This window comes from Ochotona princeps, chromosome 9 (genome assembly GCF_030435755.1).
Source record: "Ochotona princeps isolate mOchPri1 chromosome 9, mOchPri1.hap1, whole genome shotgun sequence".
Lineage (NCBI taxonomy): Eukaryota > Metazoa > Chordata > Mammalia > Lagomorpha > Ochotonidae > Ochotona > Ochotona princeps.
The window spans coordinates 4,735,466-4,757,139 of record NC_080840.1 but is presented as its reverse complement, the minus strand read 5'-3'; the positions used below and the strand labels follow the sequence as shown (position 1 = coordinate 4,757,139).

Below are 21,674 nucleotides of genomic sequence, written 5' to 3'. Positions count from 1 at the left end.
CCAGGAACCTCTTCCAGGTCTCCCACACGGGTGTAGGGTCCCAATGCATTGGGCCGTCCTCGACTGCTTTCCCAGGCCACAAGCACGGAGCTGGATGGGAAGTGGAGCTGCCGGGATTAGAACCAGCGCCCATGTGGGATCCCGGGGCATTCAAGGCGAGGACTTTAGCCACTAGGCTACGCCACTGGGCCCACGTTCAGCATTGTTGTTCAGCAGATTACACTGCTGTTTGCAGTGCTGGGCATCCCATGATGAAGCAGTGCTACCAGTCCAGCTCTCAGGTCACACACCTTGGAAAGCAGCAGACGAGAACACAGGTCCTTGCGATGCAGAGCTGAGTGGCAGTAGTCGTGCCTCCAAAGCAGTCGGCAGTCAGCCACCAGATTGACTTCCAGTCCCAGAGTGTGCCTGGTGTGCCTGGCCCAGCCGGGGCCACTGTGGGCACGTGAGGCAGTGAGCCTTTGGACTAGAGCCTGCTTCTTTCTCTTGCCTTAGCTCTGCTTCTGTCAGATCAATGAGATTTTTAAAACCAGAGACATAAAGACATCTGGAGTCTTTCTTCTGGCCAGTCTTCATCCAAACAGGAATCATTCTTCCTGCCGAAGCACAACTAAAAAGGAGTGTGTCTGTAAACGTATTGCTGTCTTCCATCCAGCGAGGACTTATTTATTGAATGTTTTATTTATCCATTCTGTGCCAGGCTCTGGGACCTCAGTAGTTAATAAGGCGTAAGAAGCTGCTGTTCTCGTAGAGATTGCGTTGTTAATGGCAGACGTGGACATAAACAAATATTGAGTATTAATGAGAAAGAGTTCTCAAGTCTTCCTGCCTAGAACAGTTATAAAAGATGAAATGCAAATGACAAATACCCCAGCAAAAAACAATCTTTGAAGAAGGAAAAGGTAAAGAAGTTTAACAAAAAAAAAGCTCATAGACCAAAAGCTTAGAGAAAACAAAGCCAGAAAGATAAGTTTTGAATCTGATTCTTCTCTTGGGAGTTGCTTGTTCACCAGGGAATTCTGAAAATCTGAATCATACAATCACAAAGATGATTTGTGTGACTTTCCTCAACTGTGCCAGTTGTAGTTCGTCATTGTCTTAGGATCAGTGCACAGGAAGGTGGTGTTCATGTCCTGCGGACACTTGAGGGAGTTGAGAATGGCTGCCTCAGATTGCTGCTGGTTCCTTCCTGGAAAGCTCCATTGAGTCTAAAAAGAAATTCCAATTAAAAAAAAGTTAAAAAATGAAGTATAAGGTTTACTAGTTTGGGTGAAGGAACTGATACATTCCAAACAGGGTGTACCTAAGAGAAAGATCCTGATAATCTCTCAGTTACCTCAGTTCTTTGTTGGATGAACGTTAATTTGGAGTTGCTAATATGCTACCCTATATTGAAATCAAGTGTAAATACTCTCTGAAAAAAATATCAGCTGTCTAACAGATTTTCTTATGTAATTATAAATATTCAGACATAATAGAAAATAACAAAAAGCAAAACATAGTAGATTTGTCTATCAAATGCATCTTAAACTGTGCTTCTTATAATCAGTTATAAAATAGGATTGGTGATTTAAACAGAGAACTGGAAAATAAAAAAAAATAAACATTCTGGAACTAAGGGATAGAAAAAGTGAAAAAAAACGAAATAGATAAACATAATAGCATATTAGACACAGCTTGACAAATAGTCTGCTGGAAGTTAGCTCAGTGACCCACAAAGACTAAAGACAGAGTGCCCAGGAAAGTAACACGGCCAGCTCATGCTCCAGAAGTTCTGAAGATCCAACAGGATCTGACCCCTGTATTTCTGGCTCAACCCATTTTATTCCTGCTGTACTCCATTGCTGCTACGGCAGCAAAATATCTTAAACTGCATATATATAAAATACGAATTTGTCCTGGGCCCAGCAGGATGGCTCAATTGGCCAGTTCTTCCCTTTCAAGTGCTGAGATACCATATGGCACCAGTTCATGTCCTGGCTGCTCTAATTCCCATGTGCCTTACTTCTTGTGGCCTGGGAAAGCAGTGGAGGATGGCCCAAAGCCTTGGGATCCCACACCCGCGTGGGAGATTTGGAAGAAGCTCCTGGCTCCTGGCTTCAGATTGGCTAAGCTCTGGCTGTTGTGGCCATTTCAAGAGTGAACCATTTGCCTGGATTGTCGATGGTTCACTCTTGAAATGGCCGCAACAGCCAGAGCTTAGCCAATCTGAAGCCAGGAGCCAGGAGCTTCTTCTGGTGTCTCTAGACGCTGGGGGGGGGGGGGGGGGGGAGGGGCGGGGAGACAAGCTCTGTGCATGCCCCTGGGGGGCCAACTCCCGAAGCCTCCAACCCACCACTGTCCCCACCCAACTCACTCAAACCTCAGGTTCTTCCAGAAACAAAAAAATAGTTCCACATCTCTCACCATACACTAAGATCAGATCTAAATGGATAACAGATCTAAACCTACATCCAGAAACCTTCAAACTTTTGGAAGAAAATGTTGGAAACACACTGGAACACTTAAGGGTAGGCCCTCACTTCCTAAAAAAGACTCCAAATGCAGTAGAAATCGAGACCAAAATAAACAGTTGGGACCTCATGAAACTAAGAAGCTTCTGTACAGCTAGAGAAACAATCAACAAAGTAAAAAGGCAACCCACAGAATGGGAGAAGATCTTCGCACACGACATAGGTGATAGAGGGCTGATCTCCAGAATATACAAAGAGCTACAAAACAACCAAAATGTCAAAACAAACAAGCCACTCAAGAAATGGGCACGGGAAATGGACAAACACTTCACAAAGGAACAAACCCAAATGGCAAATAAACATATGAAAAAATGCTCAAGTTCCCTGGCAATAAGGGAAATCCAAATTAAAACATCAATGAGGTACCACCTAACGCCAGTAAGACTGGCCCACATGAATAAAAGCACCAACAACACTTGTTGGCGAGGTTGCGGGGAAAAGGGATCCCTACTCCACTGCTGGTGGGGCTGCAGGCTGGTACAGCCTCTATGGAAATCAGTATGGAGAATATTCAAACAACTCAAAATCAACATACCGTATGATCCAGCAATAGCACTCCTAGGAATATATCCAGAACACTTGTTTTATGAGAAACCAACATGCACTCCTATGCTCATAGCAGCACAATCAGTAATTGCAAAAACATGGAAGCAGCCAAAATGCCCATCAGCAGAGGATTGGATAAGAAAGCTATGGTTCATCTACTCCATGGAATACTACTCAGCTATTAAAAAAAACAAAATGCAGTTCTTTGTGGCTAAATGGGCCAAACTGGAAACCATAATGCTAAGGGAAATGAGCCAATCCCAAAAGGTTAAATACCACATGTTTGCCTTAATTTAAGATGATATGATGTTATGTATAACATGCTATGTTATGAATGTTATATGTTGTGTATAAACTAAATTGAAGTATAGGTGAGGTGGTCACAGAAGGTGGCTGGGAACTCGCATTTACTTTTAACATACTGGTTACTCATTACTATGTCAATTAATTCCATAATGATGTAAATTTTTGCTGATGGTATGTTGGAGCTTTCAATTCACTGGGATGATACTCTGCTGGCTCTGTCTTCAGACCAGAGAGGGTATACCTAAGAAGCCGTTGAACTTGACTGGACAATAAGATGCTGGACTCTATGTTTGGTATATGCTTGCAATGGGGGAATCTCAACTGAACTTGAGCTGTGGTTATGCAACAGGGTGGAGGAATCCACCATGGTGGGAGGGTTTGGGGAGAATCCAAGTACCTATGAAACTGTGTCACATAATACAATGTAATTAATGAAGTTAAATAATAAATAATTTAAAAAAAAAAAAAGAGTGAACCAGCAGACCAAAGTCTTTGTTTCTCTCCTTCTCTCTGTAAATCTGCCTTTCAAATAAATAGATCTTTTAAAAAATGTCCTGTCTCTGATGACTGTTTAGTTCAAACTTAGGGCACCAGCTTGAGTTTCTTCACTTGATTTTTGATTTCAGAAATGGCACCTCCTTCTGTGTGCGTGGCAGAAGGGCAAACAGGATGCACAGGAGGGAAGGCCGAGCAGTTCTCGGAATCTTTTCTTTCATGAGAACAATGCCTCGGCTAATCACCTCTCAGAGGCTCCCAGCCTCTTGATCCGATACATGGTGATAGAAGCTCCTGTGTCAATTTTGGAAGGTTACCAGCCTTCAGACTGTAGCACCCTTCTATTTAATAACTGTTGTCCTTGCTATTTATTCTACCTGAAAGGCTCTCCATGAGCCCCTGGGAAGTATACATGGTTAGTTCTCTTGTCTGTAAGGGTTCCCTTGAACACCCTGTCTGGACACCCACATTATCTTACTTGTGATATGTTTTAGGATGAGTTTTCTCTGCTTTCCTGCTAGCATGGACCAGGGTTAACAGTTTACTGTAGCCCCCAGCTGCATCCCCAGGATCATGCCTAGCACTGTGGTAGCCATTTAACAAAAGTTCACTTCTCAGTGTCATCAGTGAAAAGCGTTTAAAAAAATCTTTATTATGATGCCAAGTTAATAGGGAATCAGTAAAATTGAGTTATTCCCGTGTCTTCCTGTCTTTGTAGAATGTTTGATTTAATTTCTTTTTAAATTAAATTTATTTATTTTATGATACAGTTCCACAGGCTCTGGGCTTTCCCTTCCCTCTTCCCTAAATCCTGCCCCACACACAGTGATTTCCCCTGTATAATTACAATAGTATAGTCTAATTTTCAATTTACAGTTTGCTTTTCCTTCTCTTGATTGTAGAATTTATGGCTTTACTTCCTGATATTCTGTTTTCATTTTAGTGTTCATTAATGAATTTGAGCAAGTATAATTCTTCTTCACTTTGATATTTGCCCATTTCTTCACAGGGTTTTTTGTTTTGCTGGCCTTGAGTTTCTGAAACTCCTTGTAAGTCCTGGATATTAATCCCCTATTGGTTGTGTTAGTGTGCAAAGATTTTCTCCCATTCCTTTTGTTGCTTCCTCACTTTGCTGATCCTTTCCTTTGCTGTACAGAAGCTTTTTAGTTTGATGTCGTCCCATTTGTTTATTTTGGTTTTGCCTGCCTGTGCTTTTGGTGACTTTTCTAAGAATTCTACCCACATTTCTATGTCTTGGAAAGTGCTCCCTGTGTTTTCCTCTAATAGTTTGATGGTTTCTGGCAGCAGATTGAGGTCCTTGATCCATTTAGAGCTGATTTTTATATAGGGTGACAGGTGGGGGTCTTGCTTCTTAGCTCTGCAGGCTGCTATGCAATTGTCCCACAGCGTTTGTTGAAGAGACCAGACTTCTCCCCTTTGTTATTTTCAGTTCTCTTGTCAAAGATTAGTTGGCTGTACGTATGTGGGCTCCCTTCTGGAGTTTATTCTGTTCCATTGATCTTCTCTATTTCTGCACTAGGACCAGGCTGCTTGATTTTCACTCTTTAGGATAGCTTTGGCTATTTAGGTCTGTTGTGTTTCCAGATGCACTTTTGTATTATCTTTTCTATTTCTGAGAATATTGTTGGGATTTTGATTGGTATCATATTGAATCTATACATTACTTTTGGTAATATGAACATTTTGATGATGTTGATCCTGCCAATCAAGAAACATGGTAGGTTACTCCATCTTTTAATGTATTCTTCTATTTTTTTTATGTTCTGTAATTTTCATCACAGACATGTTCCATATCCTTGGTTAAATTAATTCCAAGGTATCTGAGATTCTGTTTTACAGAGGACTTCTACTTACAGTTTCTTTCTCAGCCGTGAAGTTATTTGTGTATACTAGTGCCATCGATTTGTGTTCATTAATTTTGTATCCTACTGCATTGCCAAATCCGCTTATGAGTTCCGATAGTCTCTTGATTGGTTCTTTTGGTTCTCCTATTTAAAAGAATCATGTTATTTGTAACCTGGGATTATGTTAATTTCTCAATTCCAGTTTTAATTCTTTAATTAATTTTTCTTGCCTGATAGCTCTGTCAATGACTTCTGCTTTTGCTAAACTATCCCTGTATGCCAGAAACAAATCCCACCTGATCAGGGTGAATGATCTGCTTGGTGCGTTGTTGGATCCTATTGGCTAGTATTTTGCTGAGGATCTTTGTGTCTGTGTTCATCAGTGTATTGGTCTGTAGTTCTCTTTTTCTGTTAAGTCTCTATCTGGTTTAGGTATTAAAGTGATATTGGCTTAATAGCATTTGGAAGAATTTCTTTGCTTTCTGTTGTTTTGAATAGCTTGTGGAGGATTTGGGTAAGTTCTTATTGATACATTTGGTAGAATTCTGCAGTGAAGACATCTGGTCCAGGGCTTCTCTTGGTTGGAAGGGATTTAATTATTGATTCAATCTCAGGCCATGTTACAGATTTCTCTATATTATTAATTGCCTCATGACTTAGGTTTCCGTAGATTGTATGTGTCCAAAAACCTTTATATTTATTCTAGGTCTTCTAATCTGTTGGTATATATTTGCTTGTAATTGTTCCTAATAATTCTATGTATGTCCCACGTGTCTGTTGTTACATTTCCTTTCTCATCTCTGATCCTATGGATTCGTATCTTCTCCCTTAGTATTATTATTATTAGTTGGACTAATGGGGAATCAATCAAAGAGTCAGCTCTTTGATTCATTGATCTTATGTATTATTCTTTTGGTCTCTATTTGATTTATTTCCTCCCTTATTTTTGGTTATTTCTTTTTTCCTGCTAATCTTGAGATTGCTTAATTGTTTTTCTAGCTCCTTCATATGTATGGTTAACTCATTTATTGGTGCTTTTCTAATTTCTTAACATAATCACTGATAGAGATGAACTTTCTTTGTAACATGTCCCATAAATTTTCATGTATTGTGTTGATACCTTCATTCCTTTCAAGCATTTTTTTAAATTTCCCCTTTGATTTTTTTCTATAACCCATTGTTCATTTAGTAGTATATTATTCAGTTTCCAGATCTTTGCATGTCTTCTGTGGGCATTTTGAGCTATTGGTCTCAAGTTTCACTCCATAATGGTCTGAGAAGATACATGGTATAATTTCATTTTTTTTTCCTGAGGCTTGTTTTGTATCCTATAAGATGGTCAATCCTAGGGAAAATTTAAAGAGCAAAGTTTTAAAAGCTAAAATAAAAATGAATTTCTGAAGCTAGCATTTGTTTTTATCAAATCAATGTACTCACAGTAATAATAAATTGGACCTTCTAACACTGACATATATGAATTTTTTTTACATTTTAAAATGATCAGTTATCACTGGAAAAGTAAATGTTATTAGCATAACTGTCTCCTTTGAAAAGAACTGAAAACTAAAGCAGTGTTTTTAAAATCACTTTTGTGTAAAGTTTTCTGTTTAGAATGCCTCAGGTTTAAATGTTAGGCTTGGTTTTCTTTGTAACAAACTTAGAAGTGATTGGGTCATGATATTTCTTTTTCCCTCAAAAATTTCTTTGCAAAGCAAGATTTCTCTGACATTTGGCCATATGTCTGTTTGGGTTTTAATGGCCGAGAATGACCACGAAGAATCTGTACTGGTGTTAGAACCTGTTTGGCCTTGAAGCCTGCTTGGCTTCCACCAAGTGTCCTGGCCATCGCCCTCAATGCATTGCCATTTATAAGCTAAAAGTCAAGACGTATAGCTTGGTGACTGAACAAATATTTTTACTGAGGCAAGAAAGTATGCTTGGTTATATTTGTTCTTTTAGTCTTCTTCCAACTTTTAGAAATAGAATAGTTACAGAGGATTTGTTTTTTTTGGCCGAGGCAGAGAATATAAGACTTACATTTACTGTTTGGTAGAGACTAATGCAGGTGATTTTTTTCTATAAAAAATAACAGTATTTTAATATGTGCTATGGCTAATTGTACAATAGAGCCTTGCTTTTGCATTCATCTAAGTGAAAAACTTGAATTTCCTGACATTTGATTGCTAATTATTTGCTTTCTTGATTCATATATCAAACATTACAGCATGGCTGTTCAGTGCCAGACAGTGTGAACATAAGGAAACTAATGCTAGCCCTCGCCCTGAAAGCCCTGCAGACTAGTGAGGCGGGAAGGAGGCGAAGAGCAGTTGTGCATTGTGTGCCGTGTATATGGAGGCAAGTGATAAATGAGCCTTGAGTGTTCTCATGGGCAAGGAGTGGTGGCAGAGGAAGCAGTGCATGCGGAGCAATGCCCACCTGCAGCTGTGTGGCCCTTGCAGGTACCACAGCACAGTAAGGCAGCGCTGGAAGCACCGGCCTGCAGTGCTTACGAGGTGCAACTGGTTGCTCTGTAATTGAGGAATGGAAAGTCAACACAGGAAAGCACCAAGTATGGGGTTGCATTTTAACCAGATAGTGCGGAGAAATGTTTGAATGAAGAGGTATTAGAACTAGGGAGACATATGAAGATAACAGCAGACTCACCAATTTGGAAAAATCAGCAGGATTCTCATGAAACCCTGCATGGACCTGAGATTTCCGTTGGGAATGTAAGAAAAGGGTAGACGTGTGGGAAATTTAGAAGAGTAAGGAAAAAAAAATGTCAGTATGTTGGCTATTTGGACCAGTGTGTGATCGTAAAATAAAAAAGTACGTGTTGTTTCCAGATGGAAGTGTCTCCCCAGTTGTGGCATACTGATCACTTTTGACCACTGTATTAGATGACAGTGCAATTGCCTGTCTTTAAAATGACCCTACTCACAGTGCAGGATCTTTTTACAGTAAATGCCATAAAGAGGATCAAACATGTTTGTGGTGCACATTGACAGTTTGATGAAGCTGTTGTAAGTGTCCAAGGAAAGAAAGTCAGCAGGTTGTTTAAAGTTAAGTTAGTAATGCCTTTATCCTCACTTCTGCTCACACAGGTAATGGCTAGAGGTTCTGCAGGTTCACAGATCAGCTAAGAAAAACTCAGGACAGGTAAAAGGACAAGTAGAAGAAAGTTGACTGCTTTTCATGTGGAGCCATTCTGTCTAATAATCTAAGAAGACACTGTTATTACTCTGCGTGGTACAAAAGAATAAATAAGACATACCCCATGTTCAAAGCCAGTAGGGAAGGAAAGAGTGAGTCACAAACAGTACTAGAACCCAGAGAAGTATGTGTTAGGGCTGCTGTTATAGCACAGGTGTGATGGACTGTTCTTGTGGGACTGGGAAGTTGGAACTGAAGGTGCTTGTTTGAGATTCATCTTAAAAATTCTCTAGAGAGAAGGGGGCAGGCACAAAGACTTACAGAAACACACATGAACTAAAAGTACTTGAAGCCCAAGACACATAGCAGAAAATGAGGCTGATGTGTAGCCTGGGGCCATGTTGTCAGGGGGTGTTTATAAAAGAAAATAGGGAAATGTGATAAATTACACAGAGATTCTGGGTGTAATGAAAATTGTCACGTCATCGGAGCAGTGCCAGCAATGAAGTGTGGTAAATTTCCCTTCTGACAAATTATAAGCTTAAATGCATGGTGGTTTCTAATCTTTGACATCCCCTGTTGTGTTATATCTTACTCCATGCAATTATACATTAAATTGTGTCAAATAAAGTATTGTATTTTCAGAAATTCCTACCTCAGCCTCAAAAAAAAATGTCATGAGTGATTTTATAATGCAAAATTGCATAAATATGAAAGAAATAGCCAAACTGGAAGATGAAAACATTCGATAGGCAAAGAGAGAATTTCCAAACCCTCAGATCATGCCATCCTCAGAAAGCTCTGGTGTAGCCCAGAGGCTGCTGTCCAGCCCCACTACCTTCTGCTAATCCTCATGTTAGTTGCTCGATGAGCCCTTGCTTGTCCATTCCTCTGCTGCTGTCAGCCAGTGAGCCCTTCACCTACCTTGCCGTCAAAATAGTAGATGATCAACAACACTTTCCTCTCTGATACATAGACACTTACCTGCTCTCATATTCATTTTTTCTTCCTTTTTCCCGTGTAGCACTGAGTCTTTGTACTTCCCTATATTTTTTTAGAAACTTGTTATAGTAAAAAAGAAAGCAAAATATTCACCCTATGGCCAAGTCTAACTGGCCCAAATAATCATGAAAGAAATATCATGAGAATGGCAAATTTAGTTTTTTAAAATGTGAATGTAAAATTATTGAAGTTAGGGTCAGTGTCGTGGCATGGCAAATTGAGGTGATATCTGTGACACAAGCATCCATGTGGGCACCTGTTCAAGTCCTACTTGCTCCATTTTCAGTTCAGCTCCCTGCCGATGCACCTGAGAAATCAGTGGAAAGTGGCCCAAGCGCACCCACGTGGCGGACCTGGAACAAGATCCCTCTCGCCAGCTGGCCCAGCCCTGACTGTGGCAGCCATTTGGGGAATGCACCAGTGGACAGAAGATTCTCTCTCACTCACTTAATCTTGGTCTCTTCCTTTCTCTGTATCTTTGCTTAATTAAAGTAGATTTTCAAACACATTGATGTTACCACTTAATTGATCTAAACTATTTTAAATTTTAAAGCAATTGCTAGCACTCAAGTATCTGGTAGCATCATTGATCAGGAAATTAATGACATAATTGTACTATTGAAGCAGTGCAGTGCTTACTGTTTTAGTTCCTTTTATAGTTATACAATCTTGATTCTTCAAATAAGCATAGAAACATGTCTTCACATAACACCAGGTTGTGTTCCTGCTAATAGGTGTGAAAGGAAACATGTTCCTTACATTTTGCCAAAATGTATGCACGATTCTGTGACCCAGTTGCAGGTCTCCCCTTCTGCATACACCTTTCTGTTCCAGGCTCACACACCTCAGTTCATGAGTTCTGAAACATAAAGTGGCCACTGCTTGCCGTGTGAGCATCTCATATCAGAGTCGAGTTTTAAGTCCTGGCTGTTCAACTGTCTACTGATGTACCTGGAAATGCAGTAATAGATGGGCCAAGTAATTGAGTCCCTGTCGCCCATAGAGGAGACTGCAATGGAAGTCCTGATCTAGTCATGGCTGCTGCAGCTAGTTGGGAAGCGAACCATCAAATGGAAGATAGATAGATAGACAGATAGACAGACAGACAGACAGACAGATAGACAGATAGATAGATAGATAGTCAGTCTCCCCCTTTGCCATTCTCTTCTATCAATCTTTCAAATAAATAAATATTTTAAAATAAGATACATAGTGAATTATGGCCCTAAAAATCCATAGCAATTTTAACTTCATGCTTCTTGATTAAGCTACAGGTTTCTCAGTTTCCTTGTGTGTTTTCCATGAACACCTAGCCAGTGTATCCAGAGTAGGCTGTTTGCCTCTCTAAATGAGAAAGGTCCTTATATTTCTATAACACTACTCTTCTGTACCTGATGTTGATTCTGTACAATTTTAGTGTTGTGATTTTTGCTTTTCTCTACTTTGAAATACACATCTAGCACTGACACTTGTGGGAAGTGTCCTTCCCCCTTCCCCTGTGCCTGCTGGACACAGCATTTATTGTACTAAACCTTATTGTCTCTTTGGTTGTCCTTTGTCGCTGCACACACGAGGTGATCATGCACATGTGTCTTAATACTGTTGTTGCGTTATGTTAATATTTGTTTGACAATATTAAGAGCGTTTCTGTGTGGATATTTGTCTCAGCGTACCAAATGCATTGAGGTCTTACATGTATCAGAAGCTTTTCAGAACAAAGTGATGCGCCTTTGGGCTTAATTGTGTCCTACCTGAGTGCAGGACCAACTCTTGCTTAGCTTTCAGTGTTCTGCTTGTGCTGAACTCCTGGTGTGTCAGAGTTCATGGAGTGCGAACACACCCTGTGCTTCAGTGTTGCCTTCTAGACTCTTAGGAACATTTCAGTGCCTTTCAAAGCCAAAATGGACATTTCTTTCCCCGCTTTGACTTTGAAGCTTTCTTATTAACGTATCGTTTGCCCAGTTTTTCTCTGCCATTTAAGTCAGCTGAAATCTTAGGCAATTGCCTATTTTTTTTTTCCAGATATACCCAGGGCAAAGGCTTTTCACACTGTATACCATCCAAGTCAAGTCAAATAGAGTTTTCAGGGAATGGGTCTCGGAAGAGCTCCACCTTGCTCTGTCCCTCCTGGTAGCTTCCAGGCTCCTGGTGATTCTTGCTTAGTCTTAAAGGCTTCTCCAAAGTGAGGGCAGGAGGGTAAACAGGCTGTTAAAACTGCACGATACTTCCTCAAAAAAATCAGCGCTTCCTGCCGTGTTTCTGAATCCTTTGATTAATTTCCAGGATTCTGAAAAATGATTGTGAAAATCTCCTTCCAGTTTCCTTGTAGACATGTAGAGAATGTTTATAAATTCTCACTCTGCTATTTCTATTGAAGTCACACATGTCTTTTTTTTTTTTACACTAAAGACTACCTGAATTAATGAAAATTCACTTAGAGCAGGATGCTTCTTTGTAGAAACTTCTCTGATGTTTTTGTGCACCTCCTATTTTAGGACTATGATGATGGATATGGCACTGCCTATGATGAACAGAGTTACGATTCCTATGATAACAGCTATAGCACCCCAGCCCAAAGGTAAGACTTGTTCTTCACTACCAAACCCACGGCAGGCACTGCCCTTTCCTACTTGTGTCCTCTCTGGATGAAGAAATGAGGGTCTCAGTAGCTAATAAGATTCATTTTGCTTCCCCTGTTGTGTTTTCGTTGTTGTTTCCTTTGATTATAAAAGCTCTTGTCTGTAAAACAACTAGCATATGACCTCACTGAAGTTTACTGTACTGGTAAAACACTCAGGCATGGGAATCAAAATGAAATTTTTTCTTTAAACATTTGGCCTATGTGTTCAGTAAATTGCTAGAAGTAACTACAGTCTCAAAAGCTGTGATTATTTTTCTTTTGGTTTTTTTTTTTTTGTTTTTTTAAGATTTTTTATTTGTTTTATTACAAAGCCAGATATATACAGAGGAGGAGAGACAGAGAGGAAGATCTTCCGTCCGATGATCAACTCCGCAAGTGAGCCGCAATGGCCGGTGCGCACGGATCTGAAGCCAGGAACCAGGAACCTCTTCCGGGTCTCCCACGCGGGTGCAGGGTCCCAATGCACTGGGCCGTCCTCGACTGCTTTCCCAGGCCACAGGCAGGGAGCTGGATGGGAAGTGGAGCTGCTGGGACTAGAACCGGCACCCATATGGGATCCAGGTGCGCTCAAGGCAAGGACTCTAGCCGCTAGGCCATGGTGCTGGGCCCTGTGATTATTTTTCAATCCTAAGTGGAAAAATTACATCAGAAGTGAATATACCTTAGCTGGAGAAGAAATGTCAGACTTTCTAATTATTATTATTTTTTAACCTCATACAGTTTTTCAGTTTCTTGGCAGCAGCACTCCTGTTTTCTAATAACTTCGAATTCCACCTGTAAATAATGGATTCTGGTTCATCTGAATAAACATTCACTTAGAAACAACGTCATATGAGGCAAACACAGCTTTATGGTCACCTCTTTGGTAATGGACACTAATAGTCACTGGTAGATTAAAGCAATATGTATTCTGTTCAGAATCTTTTCCTCAAGGTATTGATACCAGAAACCTTTTGTTCTGTGTTTTAAATCTAAGTGGAATGCAAAGATAGACATACAAAAATACTGGCTTAGTGTGATTATAAAGTGCAAATATAGATTATTAAAACAGGGATTTACTTTTGAACTCAGTGCCTGTAAAGCTTTGAGCTCAGTCTCTGGCTTGTTAACTCTGCTAATGATTTTGTCCTTTTTACTCCTGCCAATTTCTTGTGTAAATTGTGACAATGAAGTAGTGTTCAAATTTTGACTCTGAATTGCCCTTTTGTAGTGGGAGCCTTGGTCATCATGTTTATATCTTTGATTTTTATTGGGAGTAGCACACTCCTGCTATTTATTGAGTCTGGTGACTGGTATAGCAGTGAATGCTTGGTTAGACTGTCCATATGGTTTTACTTAAGTGCCACACGTACTTTGTGAAGTATGTAGTGCTACTCCCTTTGTGTAGATAAAGAAAAAGAACATGAAATGCCTAGCCTAATTGGAAAGATGAAATTCCAATGCAGATGCCATAACTAAAAGATTAATGTTCATATTTAACAAAAAATTATGTTTCTAGATTTTGTTTGACAGCAAAAATGTACACAGATATCTTAAGTTTACACTAAATAACCCGGTAAAGCATGCCTTACACTCCACATCATTGCCAAACATGTGCTGTGTTTTGGCATCTGCCCCCTTGAATGTCATCATCCTGGAGTCTGGGCCATGTGGGGAAGAGCAGTCTCTCAGGCAGGCACCAGGGCTCTTGGAGAGGAGCCTGAATAGCCAGGATGCCTGGCCTTGCCTGGGAACACCAGGGGGAGGTGGTCACTCAGCTGGCGTGACTGCCAAGTGCTAATTCTTAACTTTGGTGCTTTTTCTACAGTCTCACTGCATTATTCTGTTAGTTTTGTCCTCATATCAGTTATAATAATATTCAGTGTTGAACCTTAAGATGCATTTTTTATTTGATGGTGACACTGCTATTTACAGTTTGATTTGTTTTGTGGAGAAGGGAAGGGACCTAATATTTATTGAGTACCTACTGTATAGTCAAATGCTGCTTAATCATTAGCTTAATCATTAACACTCTGAGTTATCCCACATACTTACTTATCACACATCAGGGAAAACAGAATATTTGGGCTTTTGAGACTGGCTGATTTCACTAAATGTAATAGTTTCCAGTTGTACCCATTTACTTGAACAAGACAGATTCCACTCCTTTTAATGGCTCAGTAGTATTCCATGGTGAATATATACCATATTTTCATTATCTAGTCATCAGTTAAGGAGCATTTAGGTTGATTCCCTATCTTATCTTACTGTGATTTTTTGCCTGCTATATATAAGCATGGAAGTAGAAGTAACTTCTCATATGCTGATTTCATTTTTTTGGATAATTTCCCACAATTAGAATGACTAGGTCATTTGGTAGATGCCTTTTTTACATATTATACCATTTTATATAATTGAAGAAGAATATAAATCCATCATTTTTGGATCTCCTTTTAACTTTGTGAGATTGAGGATATGACTTTTTCACTGCTGCTGTTCTTTTCCGTTGCACAGTTGTATAGGTGCAGGACTCCTCGCCTTTCCCCGCTCTCTTCTGCCTCCCCATTCTTTCCACTCATGATTTTCTCCCATATTATTTCAATGATACAACCTTTCAGCTAGTCACGATTCTGACAATCTAAGTATAACATGACATTGTAGTTACAGGCAATGAAAGAAAGCTAGTATCAAATTTTCAAGGAATATGTAACAGTTTCCCTGGAAATCCTTCTGTTTGATCAGGAGTTGAGATGCATACTACAGGGCTACTTCACTTCCCAGTTTGCCAGGCCCTATTATACAGTTCATTTGTGAGAATGCATATATATCCTTATTTACCTGTATATCCAATTTTTTTTTTGTATTTTGCATCATGTTTGCCTAAAATGAAAGAAAACATACAGTATTTGTTCGTTTGAGACTGGCTTATTTCACTGAGTATAATGGTCTCCAGTTGAGACCATTTTGTTGTGAATAATAGAATTATGTTCTTTTTAGTGGCTGTAGAACATTCCATGCAATAGATGTACAACAGTTCCTTACGCATTCCTCTTTGGATGGGCATCTGCGTTGTCTCTGTGTCATTGCTGCTGTGGCTCATGCTGCTATATAATAGGGATGCAGGTTGCTTTCTCAATTGCAGATTTCATTTGATTTGGATACATTCCCAGAAGTGGGATAGCTGGGTCATACGGTAGATTCAGTAATTTGAGCACTCCCCACACTGATTTTCACAGAAGCTCTTTATAAATCCTGTATATCAGTCCCCTGTATGTTGTACAGGATCTTTTAAAAAAAAATACCTGAGAAATCTCCATACTGTCTTCCATAAGGGTGGTGCTAGTTTACGTTGCCACCAGCAGTGAGTTAGATGACTCTTATCCTCACATCCTTCTCAGCATTTATGTTTTTGAATTTGGGACTTTGACATGAGAACTCAGATGGCTTTGCAGGACAGGAGGATATGATGGGCAGAAGCTCCATATTCTGGTCCCAAATCACCGAGTGACGGGCCACTGCAGAGTCACCTGTGAAGCACTGATGTGTTTAGACTTGAATTTAGGGACATTTAAGCACATTCTAAGTCGCAAGTTCTTTGAATGTCAGGAAAGACTGAATTTTTAAAAAGCAAACAAACAAGCAAGCAAACAAGTACCTCCTGCAGCACAGCCAGCCTGCCGTCTTTGAGGTGATATTTATGGTGATGCAGCATGTCTTAACTGAAGGAACAGAGAGAAGTTCACAAGTCAGAAAGAAGCCACTGTTTTTAGCTACTCTGTTTAATTAATAAAGTATGCAATAAACATGTGTTACTATTTAGTTATTTTTTAAATTTTGAATTTTATGATATAATTCCATAGGATCTGGGTTTTCCCTATGCCCTTTTCCAAATTCCCACCATCCCCTGACTGATTTTCCCCATATTATTACAAGTATATTATATACTATAAATATTATATATATTATAACAAGTATTATATATATACTTTTCAAGTATATATGTATATATATATATACTTATTATATATGTATATAACAAGTATAGTCCTTCATGTGTTACTTTTAATGAAAAAACAAAAACACTGCTTCTCCAGAATTAGGAAACCTGCCCGAGATGACCTCACCTCCAGACAGGAGCCCAGCTTTGAGACTGGAACCTCTGACCGTGAGATCTCACCTGTCCCGTGTGCTGTACTCAGGCCTCCAGAGTAAGCTCTACCAAAACTCAAATGAAGCAGGTGTACTCATATGATGAAGTAGAGGAAAAGCATGGTTTTATACACTTTGTTAGTTTGCTAGGGCTGCTATAACAAAATACTGCAATCCAAGTAGCTTGAGGCAACAGTTGCTTTTCTCATATGGAGGCTGGTGGTCCAGCATCAGTATGTCAGTGGGTTATGACCCATGTGCTGCTCACTTCCCTGGTTCACATATCACTGCCTTCACACAGTCTTTGCTGTCTCAATCAGAATTGATGGGAACCCATCCTAAGAGCTTCATTTCAGCTTAACTCCCTTATCTACACACTCCACCTTGGCCTCCAGGCATTGTCTTTTGAACTCTGCTTCATCACCTTTCTACTCATTTTTTCTTGTTCTTCCTTTCAGTTACTGGAGCTCATTCCTGTTTCTGTTTCCCATGTCCAAAATTCAAACATTCATACTTTGTGATGCTTTCAAATTTCTTTTTTTTAAAAAAAAAAAAAGATTTTATTATTATTGGAAAGCCGGATATACAGAGAGGAGGAGAGACAGAGAGGAAGATCTTCCATCCGATGTTTCACTCCCCAAGTGAACCGCAATGGACCGGTGCGCGCCGATCCAAAGCCGGGAACCAGGAACCTCTTCCGGGTCTCCCACGCGGGTGCAGTGTCCCAGTGCATTGGGCCGTCCTCGACTGCTTTCCCAGGCCACAAGCAGGGAGCTGGATGGGAAGTGGAGCTCCCGGGATTAGAACCGGCGCCCATATGGGATCCCGGGGCGTTCAAGGTGAGGACTTGAGCTGCTAGGCCACGCCACCTGGCCCGATGCTTTCAAATTTCTTAGGAATTAGATGTGAGGGTGATCTGGCTGCAACATCTGTCACCCCATTGATCACCAGGGTTGATTCAGCTGATCTGGCTGGCTAGGCGGGTGTCCCCTTCCTCCCTCACCACTCCGTGTGCATCCCTCCTGAGGCTGCACACTCGGTCGGAGAGGACGACCATCCCGGCTAGAGGAGGACCGGTCTTGGGTCAAGGGTATACTAGTAGATGCGCTCCCCTGCTAGAACCTCCAAACAAGTACTAAAAAAATCTTAGGAATTTTCCTTCAACCTTATGTAAAGCTTATTAAACTTGGACTACCTTAGTCAAACACTGAATTTGTGCTACATAGGCATTGGGTAAGCTAATACTAGAGAAATTAAGAACTTGTTTTTTCTAGTTTTATATTAGATCCTTCTGCAAATGGCAGAGACTACTACTGCTGTCACGGAGCATGTATTTGGCAGTTTTCGCCAGTAGATAATTCCATGTGACATTATGTCTGCAGTCTACGATGTCTTGTTGATGCTTCAAGTTCCGTAAACTTAATTTCTTTCTTGAAGAATCATCTCTGGTAAAGGATGCTCTTGGCACAGAATCCTTTACTTGGCCTCTCTAATGGGTCAGGTTGTTCTGAAAATATTTATTTCTCCTGGTTTTCTTTCTTCTTTACAAATGTGGCTATGGAAAACTATGAATTCTGTTTTTGAAAAACAGCATTATGTTACATTATTCTGGCTGTCTCTGTGACAAACACCATATGTAATAGTCTCCAGGTTAAGGATATGTTCTTGCAGCAGTAAATGAGAAAATCCATACAAGGAGAAAGAAAATGGGGTTCTCACATTCATTCTTGCAGAATTTTATGTTAATGTCTTACTCTAGCTGTGATAATGTAGTATCCAGACTAACAGCTTTACGTTCAAAACAGTTTGTTGTTGTTGTTTTCTGATAGAAATATATATTTTTTAAAGATTTATTTTTATTATAAAGTCAGATATACAGAGAGGAGGAGAGACAGAGAGGAAGATCTTCCGTCCGATGATTCACTCCCCAAGTGAGCCGCAACGGGCCAATGCGCGCTGATCTGATGCCGGGAACCAGGAACCTCTTCCGGGTCTCCCACACGGGTGCAGTGTCCCAGTGCATTGGGCCGTCCTCGACTGCTTTCCCAGGCCACAAGCAGGGAGCTGGATGGGAAGTGGAGCTGCCGGGATTAGAACCGGCGCCCATATGGGATCCCGGGGCGTTCAAGGCGAGGACTTTAGCTGCTAGGCCATGGTGCCGGGCCCAGAAATATATTGTTTAAACACTTGGAGAGTCTTTAGGAGTCTGACAGACCTGTGATCCAGCTCCCCCTTTCTATTTTCTATGTGATGTGGAACCAGTTATTTAATCTCTGTAAATTTTAGCTTGTGTAATGATTGGTTTCTGATTTGGAGGGTCAATCTGAAGGCTGAAGGCGAATGCAAGCATGTGGCTGAGTGAGTGAGAGTGTGGTTGAGTGAGAGGAGAGCGCCGGTGGTTGGTTCCTGTTGCTGGAATGGAGGAACAGAAGCTCCAGTCTGAGCTCTCCTCCCAAATCCTAAAGGGCACGTCTTTTCAAAGGTCATTGGTGCCTCGTGGTTATTGCGTAAGTTCCAGCTCCTGCCCTTGCTCTACAGCTCTCTTCACTCTGGGATGACTACAAAGAGCCGGGACTTATAAATCTAGAAGGACTATGTGAATAAGTGTAAAGACAACTTACAAAAGGCTTCTCCCCGTGTGAATGGTCCGTAGTAACATCACAGTCAACTGGGAGTCTGTGCCCCCTTGGAAACAAACCCCAGGACTCGGCAGCAGTGTCTTGACTGGCTGTCCCTTGGCTATTACTTCCCTGAAAGAGTTCCTTTGAGTAAAGGCTTTGAAAAAACTTCCTAAGTCCTTAACATTTTCCCTTTTGTCAGTGGACACGTTTCTCTCAAGAGGTTCTGTAAATTAGCTGTCTTTTCTCCCAATTTTCAAGTGCTTTGTAATAAAAATTATAGCACAAATGAGAATCCCTGCAGAGTGAAAGAAAATTCTGTGTGTTTTAACTCTGGTTCCCTATTGATTCTTAAAATGACCTTGATAATGCTAATATTATACTATAAAGCAAAGCATTGTTTATCTAACTTCACACATTTAATGAGTAACATGATGTCAACACGATTGTTAAGAGAAATAGAAAGTATTCTTTGCATTATTAGGATTATTCTGATACCTATTGACTCAAACATAGCCCCATTGCTTCCGTGGCTGCTCCTCTTGCTCCCAGCCAGCAGCGGATAGAGACGGAGCAGGTGATAAGTGTCCTCACCTCCTGGCTCCTGCTTCCCGTGCACAGGTGATTTGAACTTTGATGATTCTCAAAATTTTTGTTGACTCCTGGAAACCCCTTGTAAGTGTCCCATTTCATTGAAGCTAGGCAGGAGCTGTTTATCAGCAATGTACTGTAGATAATGGCAGGGTATGGAAACAGTCCACCAGGGAGGCACTGCGGTGTGTGGCGTTAGCACTCAGTGCTTGTGCCCGGCTGCTCCTGGCAGTGCGCAGAGAAGAGAGGCGCCTGCAAACAGCTGCTGAAAGTGGGTGTGTTGGAGAGGCGAGCCGAGGGCTGCGGGAGAGGACGTCTAGCTCGGATCCCGAACCCAGTCCGCCATGTGCCCATGGCTCATGGCGGGCTGGGCCCGGACATGCCTGGGTGCGGCCTGCTTCCTTCTGGGGTGAGTACGCCGAGGGGGGAGGCCTCCGTGACTGGGCATGTCCGGGACCCACCCAACACCCTCATTGGGTGGTGGGTGAACGGGATTGGGGAGGGGCGCAACCTCGGGCCTGCAGGATTTAACTTCCGGCTGCCAGAGGCGAGCCGAGGGCTGCGGGAGAGGACGTCTAGCTCGGATCCCGAACCCAGTCCGCCATGTGCCCATGGCTCATGGCGGGCTGGGCCCGGGCGGCCAGTGCGCCATTTGGCGCCAGGCTGTGCCTACTGGCCGCCCGGCTGGGGAGCTCTGGGGTATTGGACATCTGAATCGCTGCTGAGATAGCTCTAGAGTGACCCCACTGTTTCTGGGATCTGAGTCAATCCTAAAGATTCCCAATGCCAGTAACTCTTCCTTTGAAGAACTTCCAATCCCTTAATAATGCTGAGCTTTGAACACCTATCAAGTAAAAGATAAGCTCCGGCTTGTGTAGCAGGCTGGCACCTAATGGTCCTCGGAGCAACCACGTGCAGGTGCGTGATTTACAGCTAGGAACGGTCCCAATCTGGGAAGCCACAGCTGGGATGAGGTTCCCACCAAGGGGTGTATGTGCTGGAATGGGGGCTGCGTTCTATCTAGGAAACAGTTGCAGTCACCCGAGGCACTAGTGTGGGCTGGGATTGGATGCACCAGGCCGGTTCAGATCCCAGCACCATCTGGTGTTATGGAGAAACAGGGTAGATGTGGGACTGACTAGGCTGGGTCTCAATCCCCTTCTGAGCCATGTGTGAGCTGTATGTGGGTATGGACGAGCCATGGCTGGGCTGAAACATCCAACAACAAGAGTCAGAATGGGGTGAAAGCCAGCCAGGAAAAGCCACTGTTCCTGCTAGGACAGGAGGTGAACTGAGTAGGGTTGGCTCAAGAACCCCCTGGCAAGCGCAAAATCTGGCATTGGGAGGGGTTCTGATGGAGGAGCCTGGGCAACTCCTCTGGCAGGACACAGTCCCTGCAGGTAAGCGCGAGAAGCATGATTGGAAACAGCCCAGAATAGGCCATGGAAAGTTTCCCACTGGCATGCATTCGGCATGGGTCAGGAGCAGGCCAGGCTGAATCAGTTCATGTCATCCTCTGGCAAATCCGATCACCAGAACAGAGTGTGGAATGGGCCGGGTTTGGTTGCGACAAAACCAGTACACATTCTGGAACGCCAGGGCGTGGTTGCCTGTACTGGATATGAATGCAACACCCATCCAGCACACGTGAGATCCAGGAAGGGAGGGGCAGAGCTGGCGGGGGGGTTAAGGGGCTGGTCCCCTCGCTGGACAACCACTCCCACTGGAGAGTGTTGGCTGGGATAGAGACAGACACGACTAAGCAAGGCTACAACACCTGCGCGCTGCATGTGGACAAGATCAGGGCCACAGCATC

General features: G+C 41.9%; 1 protein-coding gene across 2 annotated transcripts in view; it reads left to right on the top strand.

The window, feature by feature from the left end:
- The window catches only part of KHDRBS3 (KH RNA binding domain containing, signal transduction associated 3), a 161,288-nt gene that overhangs the window by 107,204 nt on the left and 32,410 nt on the right, over positions 1-21,674 (top strand). For both annotated transcript variants that reach the window (XM_058668454.1, XM_058668453.1), the window contains exon 7: positions 12,376-12,458. In XM_058668454.1, coding sequence (XP_058524437.1) covers positions 12,376-12,458 — 83 coding nt within the window. The remainder of the gene's footprint in view (positions 1-12,375; positions 12,459-21,674) is intronic.